The sequence below is a fragment of the Triticum dicoccoides genome, chromosome 3A (genome assembly GCF_002162155.2).
Source record: "Triticum dicoccoides isolate Atlit2015 ecotype Zavitan chromosome 3A, WEW_v2.0, whole genome shotgun sequence".
In the NCBI taxonomy this organism is placed as follows: Eukaryota; Viridiplantae; Streptophyta; class Magnoliopsida; order Poales; family Poaceae; genus Triticum; species Triticum dicoccoides.
The window spans coordinates 418,636,996-418,646,852 of record NC_041384.1 but is presented as its reverse complement, the minus strand read 5'-3'; the positions used below and the strand labels follow the sequence as shown (position 1 = coordinate 418,646,852).

At 45.8% G+C, this 9,857-nt stretch overlaps 1 protein-coding gene across 4 annotated transcripts; it reads left to right on the top strand.

Annotated features, from left to right (window-relative positions):
- The first annotated feature begins 824 nt into the window (after positions 1–824).
- On the top strand, positions 825–8,875 carry LOC119268375 (ubiquitin-like modifier-activating enzyme atg7). Of its 4 annotated transcripts, none has more exons than XR_005133148.1 (20): positions 825–1,051; positions 1,624–1,820; positions 1,911–2,102; positions 2,190–2,244; positions 2,363–2,457; positions 2,593–2,779; positions 4,788–4,905; positions 4,987–5,128; positions 5,487–5,636; positions 5,713–5,889; positions 6,091–6,276; positions 6,386–6,483; positions 6,607–6,754; positions 6,835–7,056; positions 7,150–7,299; positions 7,380–7,568; positions 7,646–7,828; positions 7,932–7,974; positions 8,076–8,191; positions 8,283–8,296. XR_005133148.1 is itself a non-coding variant. In XM_037549992.1 (20 exons), the coding sequence occupies exons 1-20, from the start codon at positions 910–912 to the stop codon at positions 8,684–8,686; spliced, it is 3,066 nt and encodes a 1,021-aa protein (XP_037405889.1). In that variant the 5' UTR covers positions 831–909; the 3' UTR covers positions 8,687–8,875. The 4 variants fall into 4 exon arrangements, 2 of the variants coding, with proteins under 2 accessions (XP_037405890.1, XP_037405889.1); XM_037549992.1 differs by lacking the exon at positions 7,932–7,974 and adding an exon at positions 8,516–8,875 and having other exon boundaries at positions 831–1,051; positions 8,283–8,430; XR_005133147.1 differs by having other exon boundaries at positions 7,646–7,974.
- Positions 8,876–9,857: the final 982 nt, after the last annotated feature.

Below are 9,857 nucleotides of genomic sequence, written 5' to 3'. Positions count from 1 at the left end.
AATTAGCCAAAGCCAAGCCTTGATTTTCAAAGGAATTTTAGCTTTCCATACGTGCTTGAAAGATCTGGAAGGACCCATGTCAAATAAATGGTTGTACACAGATCTAACAGTAAATCTACTTCTACTCTTCCATATCCATTTAGGAACAACCTCTCCAATAGGTCCCAGCGTTACAGAAAATAAGATTATCCTTAGTTTGTTAAGCCAAATCATCTCGTTAGCAGAAAGCCATCTTCTAAAATTAAAATTTCAATTCATCTCCACCATTTCTCTTACTGATATAGCTTGATCATGGCAAACCTCATATAGTGCAGCAAATTGATCTTTTAGAGCTTCATTGCTAATACATTTGCTCTAGGAAACAATGGGAAGGTCAAAAAAACTCAATGATATTTGACCGAACACCTGCCTTCGTCATGGATGACGTTGGAAGGAGGACAAGGGTATTTGAATGGATTGGAGTGTCAGAGTCTTACGTGGCGAAGGTCTGGACGCCCGCAGACCTCCCTCAGTTTGCATCCGGTTTGCGAGAATTTGGACAAACAAATGCATCCACGAACAAATAAAGGGGCACGTTGGATGACAAGATCCAACTACGATGATGCCCTTTACTCTTCTTCTTCTTTGTAAAAAAGATAGAGAAAATCGGTTATCTGGTAGGAGGGGCTACCTGTAAAAGCGTCGATTCGAAGTCCTATTTGCAGACGCGTTCTTTGTCTTCTACAATCCTTCACGAAACGTAATACTGCATGCGCAAGTTATACATACGCTAAAGCAAGCCCTCCTCCAATTGCAAGGGTTATCCAACAAATAATAACTATACAAATAAAAGGAGAGGTAAAAAAAGAAGAAGCAGAAGCAGCCCACGAAACCACTCGCCGTGCCGCCGGCGAAAAGACGAGACGGGAGATGGCGGCGAAGGCGGAGGTGCGGCCGCGGCCGCTGGAGTTAGACCCCATCGCGAGCCGCGTCGAGCTGGCGTTCTGGGAGGACCTCCGCCGACTCAAGCTCGACGTCCTCGGCACCGACGACTCCCCCATCCCCATCACCGGTACGGATCCTCCCACTCGCCCACTCCCGTTCCTCTCGTAATTCTCCTCGAGGGTTGCGATTTCGTGCGTCGCATCGAAAATGGTCTTAGTTGTCGCTACTCCTAGATTTTGCGATGTCGTGTATGAGTTGGTGGCGGTCCATGTACGCTATGTTGCCTGGATTTTGCCTCCGCTGCAATGTTTGCTTGACATGTTTCTTGGGAGTTGGTGCTTTCTGTGTTCGACTTGCTAGTAAATGTTTGGTCCAGATGGTCTCGGTTAAGGCTTGAGTTTTCGCATGTCATAATATAAATTCTCCATCATTTTCTAGACGGGTTATTGTTGGTGTAGTTGCTGATTGATCTTTCTGCTTGTGCACTTTCCTCTGTGCACACATATCAACCGAGATGGTGATATGGAGTACAACTCCAGTGATTCCTCAGGAGAAGTACCATTTCCCTTAAAATAACTCCAATTTTGTGAAAAAAAAACATTCTTCTGATTTGTTCGTTCATGTGTGTAGTGGAGCGCCTAGTCTTTTTGTATTCTCTTTCTGGATACACCAAACAAGTTTGTTTCAATTTTGTGCTAGGTTACTATACTCCATGCACACACCCAAAAATGTCGGGCCTCTTGAGGCTGGGCCGAGAATCATTAGTGCCACCATCTGCCAACTCCTTTGGCTCTAGGAACTCTTGTCCAGTCCCAGGGACCCTCATAAACACGAATAACATGAGAGGGTTACAAAACCTAGATGTGGAGTATCTACTGAGAGAAGAAGCAAAGAAGGTACATTTTTTGACATGGAATTTGCTAATCTTTCCTTTCTTGATGTATTTCCTTCATCATAATCGCTGTTGTATGTATCTATGGAGCCAGATCTTGCACGACATTATGCATGGTAAAATAGAAGAGGATCCTTCTCTGCTACTGAGGTTCCTTGTGATATCATTCGCGGATCTGAAGAATTGGAAGATCTATTACAGTGTTGCATTCCCCTCATTGGTTTTCAAGTCTGAAATGACTTTGCTCAGCCTGCATAGTGCCTCACTGGTGCTTAGTCAAGAGGAGGTCATGATCTTATGCACCTAATATCCACAATATTAAATATCTGTATTTTTGTGGTTGGTATTGAAGGCTATCAATTTTCTCCCGCAGGCAAAATCATTGTCTAAGTCACTGAAAGAGTGGCGCAGTTCAAATGAAACAGCAGGTTGGGTAAATGATAGTTATCTCAAACTAGTATATGCGTTATTTGATAGCTTCTTGTTAATTGGCCATGTTTTGCTAATTTGCAATACTTTTGTTGCAATGGATCCATATTTCTGCAGCTCTTCCATTTTTCTTTGTCGATATATCCTCGGATTCTTGTATTGCTATAAGGCAACTCAAGGATTGGAAAGATTGCCAGGACAATGGCCAAAAGGTATGTCTGTGTTACTCATTTGATCATCACAAATATTTCGTGCTCTCATATTTGGTACGAAATTTAGGAGATCCGGTTTGTATTCTTCATGCATATATCTGTTCTTTCTTTAAATGCTTTGATCTGCTAATGCAGCTTCTATTTGGATTTTATGATCATGGTTGTCATCAAGATCCTAGCTGGGCTCTTAGAAACTACATTGCATTCCTTAGTCTGCAGTTGAAAATTGAGAAGATTCAGTTCTTATGCTACCGAGAAAAACGATCGGAGCTTGATCTAGAGAAATCCCTTATTGGCGAAGCATCATTTCCACAACCTCATGGTATTATGATCTATCTGGATAAGAACTTCTCCATAGCAGTTTCAGTCATAGTTTGTATTTTTTATTTAACATTGGTTGTGATTTGTTATGGCGCTGCTAGAAGGAGGGCGCGAGAGGGCCGGCCGGGGGCCTTTTGCCCACGGCCGGGCAAGATGGAAGGGATTTCCTTCTTAATTCTTGCTTGATTAGATTGATACATCTCCTCTCTTTATATAGAGAGGTTTACTTGACTCCCAAGCAAGGCTTACTTGACCCCTAAGCAAGCGACCCTTATCTCTAATTAACCCTAAGACTAATGGGCCCATTACGTACTCTAACACTACACCCCACTTGGACATGCAGCTTGTCCTCGAGCTGCAGCCTAACCAACTTATAACCATGACTTGACGCAACAAAAACCTAACACCTAAAAACAAGCCTTTTACATCTCGGCTTGTTTTATTATTCTCAACCTGAAATGGACTGGGACGCTTTATTTTGGACCCCTTAACAAAAAGTGGACACCATCCGCACGTCGGACGTGCACGTGTACAGCCACCTGGATCCCATGGACACCACCTGGACAAAAGGAGTGCATGTGTATGACCACCTGGAAGTGGTCGCAAGAGTGACCAGCAGAGGCGCCCGCGCGGCGGCCGGTGGCGGAATGCAGTGGTGCTACGCGGTGCGCTGCTGTCGGTGACACCATGCCTTCTCCCTGCCGGACGGCTGTTGGTTTGCACTGCACAGGGAAGAGTGGAGGGCTTGCGATGGAGAATGACGAGGAGGGGTGCGCCCCCCCAACCGCTGATGTCGCAGACTTTGAGGTCGTTGCCCGCGGGGAAAACAGCTGCCCGCCGCCCGTGGGGGAAACCGCATGCCCATGATCCCCGACGCAGCGGACGAGATCGAGGTCCTTTGCGCAGCGAAGCGCAACTGGGAGGAGCGGCAGCTGCAGACCACGCAACTCCCGCACACGCCGACGCGCTAGGAGGCCGCGTGCAGCAGCCTCACCGTCGCCGACACGTGGCGGGTAGTGATCCAAGCTGGAAGCGGTGACGGCGACGGCGGAAGCTTGATCTGCTGGATGGGGACGCCCTGGGGAAGCGGTGATGGCGACGGCGGGAACTTGATCTGGTGGATCGGGACTCCCGTCGGCGCGGTCGATGCGGGGCCAGAGCTGACCGGTGATGGCTGCTGCGGCGGAGCGCCGGGCGCGGCGGAGGTCGCCAGGAGCGGTGGCTGCCACTGCAGCCAGGGCGGGGCGGTGGATGGCAGCTGCTGCAGCGGCCTGATGAGCGCGGCGGAGGCCACCTGGTGCGGCGGCTGCCACGGCAGCCAGGACGGGGCGGTGGTGGCGGTGGATGGCAGTTGCAGCGGCTGCTGCAGCAGCCCGACGAGCGCGGCGGAGGCCGCCTGGTGCGGCAGCTGCCACGGCAGCCAGGACGGGGCGATGGATGGCAGCTGCAGCGGCTGCTGCAGCAGCCCGGCGAGCGCGGCGGGGGCCGCTTGGTGCGGCGGCTGCCACGGCGGCGCGGTGGCGGTGATGGGCGGCGCAGCCGGGTGCGGCCCATAGGACCCGGCCAAGAACAGATGGATCTCCTGGACCGCCTGTGTTAGGTCCCGCAGCGCCCCGGACACCTCCGGGGTGAGGACGACGGGGGCGGGCGCAACGGAAGATCCCGGCGCGGGCAGGAGCGGGGCGACGGTCGTGACCGGCAGCGGAAGAGACAGGTTGGGCGGTGGTGAAGACATGATCGAACCGAAGCTAGCTGATACCAAATTGTTATGGCGCTGCTAGAAGGAGGGCGCGAGAGGGCCGGCCGGGGGCCTTTTGCCCACGGCCGGGCAAGATGGAAGGGATTTCCTTCTTAATTCTTGCTTGATTAGATTGATACATCTCCTCTCTTTATATAGAGAGGTTTACTTGACTCCCAAGCAAGGCTTACTTGACCCCTAAGCAAGCGACCCTTATCTCTAATTAACCCTAAGACTAATGGGCTCATTACGTACTCTAACATGATTACAGGCTGGGATGACTCTGATTATGTGCCTGAAGCTATTGGATGGGAAGGAGAAAAGCCTGGGGATGGAAGGAAAGAAAAGAAACTGAAAGAAATCAATCTTGAATCAATGAGCCCAGAAAGGTAGATGAAGAGTGTTTTACCTTGCTCTGCACATTATCAGTAATTAATTGGATTTATTTCAATTGTTTATCATATGCGCAGGCGGGATGAAGAACAACAACTGATGCACTTGAAGCTTATGGGATGGCGGCATTTCCCTGTTGATTTGGAGAAGTTATCTGGCATTCGATGTCTTCTGTTGGGTGCTGGAACTCTTGGATGTGAAGTTTCTCGCTTACTCATGGTTCGTACATTGTGTACTGCTGTTTCCATGCTCCCATGTAACAAACTGTAATACTCCCTTCGTTCCAAATCATTTGAAGTTATAGCTTTGTCCTATGTCAGACTAATATATTAACATCTACAAGGCCAAATTAATTTTCATTAGATTCAGCATAAAATATATTTTCATACTATATTAGCAATATTTTTCTATATACTTTGTTAAATTTAAAAGAAGACTTAGGACAAAGCTAGAACTTAAAGTAATTTGGAATGGAGTAGTATACAATTACATAATTCCCTTCTAACAAACTTAAATAAAATCTGCACTTACACATATCTTTTGTATCTTTTTATTCATGATGGAACCAAAATTTCAGACCTGGGGTGTACGGAAACTAACAGTGGTTGACGGTGGTCATGTTTCTATGCCTGATGTACTCAAACAATCACTCTACATAGATGACGATTGTGGTGTCCCAAGAGCCACCGCAATAGTTTCACATCTAAAAGAGAGATGCCCTGCAGTGGTAAGTCATGGCTACCTTTTTCTTGAATATTTGCTTTCTACAGATCTGCTTGTTGACAACAATTGCTGTCATCTAGGACGTCGAAGCCATCCAGATGGAAATACCAGCGCCTGGGAATCCGGTTTCTCCAAGTGTGCTTGATGATTGTGAGCGTCTTCAAACATTAGTAGCTTCTAGTGATGTGGTCTTCTTGTTGACTGACACATGGGAGAGCAGATGGTTTCCAACTCTTTTGTGTGCAAACGAAAACAAGGTAAATCTCAGACATATTATTCATCTGCAGGGGGGCTTTGCAATAATTCACTCAGTGACCAAGAAATTTTAATACTCAATAGCTTGACTAGAGAATATATTCTGGCCATGTGGTTTCATTTAAATAAGTATGCTTTCCCCATCTTCCATTTTTAAACATAGCGAGCTCTTGGGAACTAAAGGTCTTTTGTCTCCACTGCAGATGGCCATCACTGCAGCATTAGGACATGACAGTTACCTTGTCATGCGACATGGTGCTGGTCCAGGAACAAGAAGTGGAAATATGGATGACGTGATTGCTCAGATACAGAATTTATCCACTGAAGATGCTCTCGGTCGTCAAAGATTGGGGTGCTGTTTCTGCAACGATACGACTTCCCTTTTCAATGTATACCAGATAAAGACTTACATTTGTGGAATATTCTCATTTTTTTTGTACTTTTAATTTTGACACTGGTTACTAGATTTCATATTTGCTTGATCTTATTGGTTTGCAGTCAGTCTCTGATGAAACAGTAGCACTACCTGGGTTGACCTCCATTGTATCCGGCAAAGCGGTGGAGCTCTTTGCGAGGATGTTACATCATCCAGAGGGGTAAGCTGCTAAATACCTGAAAGATAACTGCAGAGTTGCAATTTTTGTACGTGTATCATTGATTTCGATGAAGAGTAGTTGATCAAGCTAGAACTAAAGAAAACTAAACCATACCTCTTGCAGGATACATGCTCCAGGAGATATGGCTGGGATGGATACTGAACATCAGCTTGGTTTATTGCCGCACCAGATGCGAGGATCACTCCCGCGGTGTGATTTATCAACTGTGATAAGCAATTCCTCAAACGATTGTACTGCATGTTCTAATATTGTAAGTAAATTATAGCACACATGGCGCTGCATTATAAGAGTTGTATATATACTGACGTTTCTCCTTGCTAAACATTTCAGGTACTGTCTGAATATAGAAGAGAAGGGTTGAATTTTGTCATGCAAGCCATTAACCAACCAACATATTTAAAGGACCTTACAGGCATTTCTAATTTGATAAAATCGGACACTTGTTTGAAATTGCCAGCCAGCCTCCCTGTAAATCCTGGGAAGTTGTCTAGTGCTCGATGTCTACTTTTAGGTGCTGGAACTCTTGGGTGCGATGTTGCTCGTATTCTTATGGTTAGTCTTATGGTTCGTGCTACTTTTATGTTGAACTACCGACATAGACTCACAGAGCATCTTGTTAATCATGGTGGATACTAACTTTTTCAGGATTATGGTGTTCGGAATCTAACAATTGTTGACAGTGGTTGTGTTGTTGTGTCAAATTTGGCAAGACAATCACTTTACACAACTAAAGACCGCAAGACCCCAAAAGCGACAGCGGTACTGGAGCATCTAAAAGAGAGATGTTCGTCAGTAGTAAGTTTTCACTTCCCTTCCCTGGAAACAGTACTTCCATTTTTTTAACAACATTTTGAAAAAAAAAATCTGCGCTGTAGGAGGTTGAAGGAATTCAAATGGAAATACCGATGCCAGGGCACCCTGTATCATCTAAAGAAGCTGCTGGTGTGCTTAAAGCTTGCGAGCGTCTCCAGGAGTTAGTAGCTACCCATGATGCTGTCTTCTTGCTGACTGACACAAGGGAAAGTAGGTGGCTGCCAACGCTTCTCTGTGCGAATGAAAACAAGGTAAACCCTGTCCTTATTCTTGAATAATGTACACACTGGAAGTTATATGCTATATAATGCCTCCCATTATACTGCAGATTGCTATTACTGCAGCCCTAGGATATGATAGCTACCTTGCCATGCGACATGGAGCTGGTCCAGGAACAAATTCTGAAGGTTCAGATATGGTTGCTGCCATGAACAAGCTGTCTGCAGAAGATGTTCTTGGGGGTCAAAGACTGGGGTGCTATTTCTGCAATGACGTTATCGCTCCTGTTGATGTAATGTTTGTTGCCTTAGGTTTCTGAAGTTATGCTCATCTTCTCAGTAAATTATTAACTGCAACCATCATATATCATGTTTTTATGTTCTTGGGGGTCAAAGACTGGGGTGCTATTTCTGCAATGACGTTATCGCTCCTGTTGATGTAATGTTTGTTGCCTTAGGTTTCTGAAGTTATGCTCATCTTCTCAGTAAATTATTAACTGCAACCATCATATATCATGTTTTTGTGATCTTGGGATGCAGTCGGTCTCCAACCGAACGCTGGACCAACAGTGTACAGTAACACGACCTGGACTGGCCTCCATTGCATCTGGCCATGCTGCTGACCTCTTCACAAGACTGTTAAATCATCCAGATGGGTAAGCAGCTGAACCTCTTGGAACCTGCTATGTAAAAGGTGGGTGAGGAAACAATGCAAGTGATGGTTGATTTACTTACTGCATTGTGCAGGATACATGCTCCAGGAGATATCGCTGGCACAAGCAGTGAGCGTCCGTCTGGTCTATTGCCACACCAGATGCGAGGATCACTATCGCAGTACAGCTTATTAACTCTCATGGGCTATTCCTCGAGCAGCTGTATCGCATGTTCCAATGCGGTAAGCAACATCTACGGCGATGCATGATTGGATATGATGTTTTGAAAACTTTGCTGATGCATTTGCGTGCAAACCGAAATGGCAGGTATTGCGTGAATACAGGAGTAGAGGATTGGATTTTGTGATGCAGGTGATCAACGAACCAACCTACCTGGAAGACCTGACGGGCTTGACGGAGTTGATGAAATCGGCAGATTATTCTCGAGTCGAGTGGGTCGATGAAGTTGACGACGATGAGGAGTTTGCCGACATGTGACTTTATATGAACAAAACAAGTGTAAATACTTCAGAGATTGATTGTTAGAGTTGTAGTCTTGAAAATTGTTTCAAACACTTCGTAAAATTCTTCGGAGATGATTCAACACTTTGTAATATGTAAATTCTTTGGACATTGATTCGAGTAGAGAAGCACGGCGATAGCTCGTGAGGGTGTTCAACTTATTCATATTTGCTACAACCTCCAGGCAGTTTGAGATCAGCCGCCAAGGATAATGCTTCACTAATCGCCATAGCCTCCAAGGCTTCAGGAGCTGTCAAGCCTAAAACAATCGTAGCTGATACACCTTGAAAAGTTCCTGAACCGGCCCTATACCGCTGTCGAGGCACCCCGCCGTTCAGTTTTTGCAAGACCTGGCTTGCACACGAGCAGCTGCTTTTACTCTTTGGTAGCAGCGGCCAGCTCCGCCGCCGCTCCAAAACACGGTACAAAACGGATAATAAACATGATATATACTACTCTCTCCGTCCGGAAATATTTGTACTGAAACGAATAAAATAGATGTATCTTAACTAAAATAAGGGGGCTGCTAGGCGTCCGCCGGTGGATGAATTGGAAACATCCGCCGCCTGGCTGGCCGTTGGATGGACGCGCCGTCCAATGTACAACCCACGTTCCCCACCTTCCTTTTGCAACAAGCGCGGTGTTGCAGAAACAAGCCCACCTCCCATGCTGTTAGATCTCCCCACGCGAGCATCACAAAATTGCATCAAGTTGGTTGTTGCTGAAATAAAGACTTTGTGCGAAGACGTGATGTAACTTTTGCAACAATGTTATTGTTGCAGAAAACTTTGCAACTGTGCTGATGTTGCAGAAAAAATTGTAGAATTTTTTTTGTAAGAGAGATTGTGTTGTGGATTTTTTTTTCAACATAGGTTGTGTTGCGGGATTTTTTCGCAACGTAGGTTGTGCTGCAGATTTTTTTTTCCATTTCATTTTCACTTTTTTTTTGCAACAGCGGTATTGTTGCAGAAAAACTTTGCAACTGAGGTGATGTTGCATTTATTTTCTTTGTCTTCATCTTTATATCGTGTGACGGAATAATTTTTTGCAACATGACCAATGTTGCAGAAATTTTCTCGCAACTTATTGGATGTTGCAGAAAAATGCCATTGTCGTTCGCAACGAGCTCCCGCGGGACGACGACGAG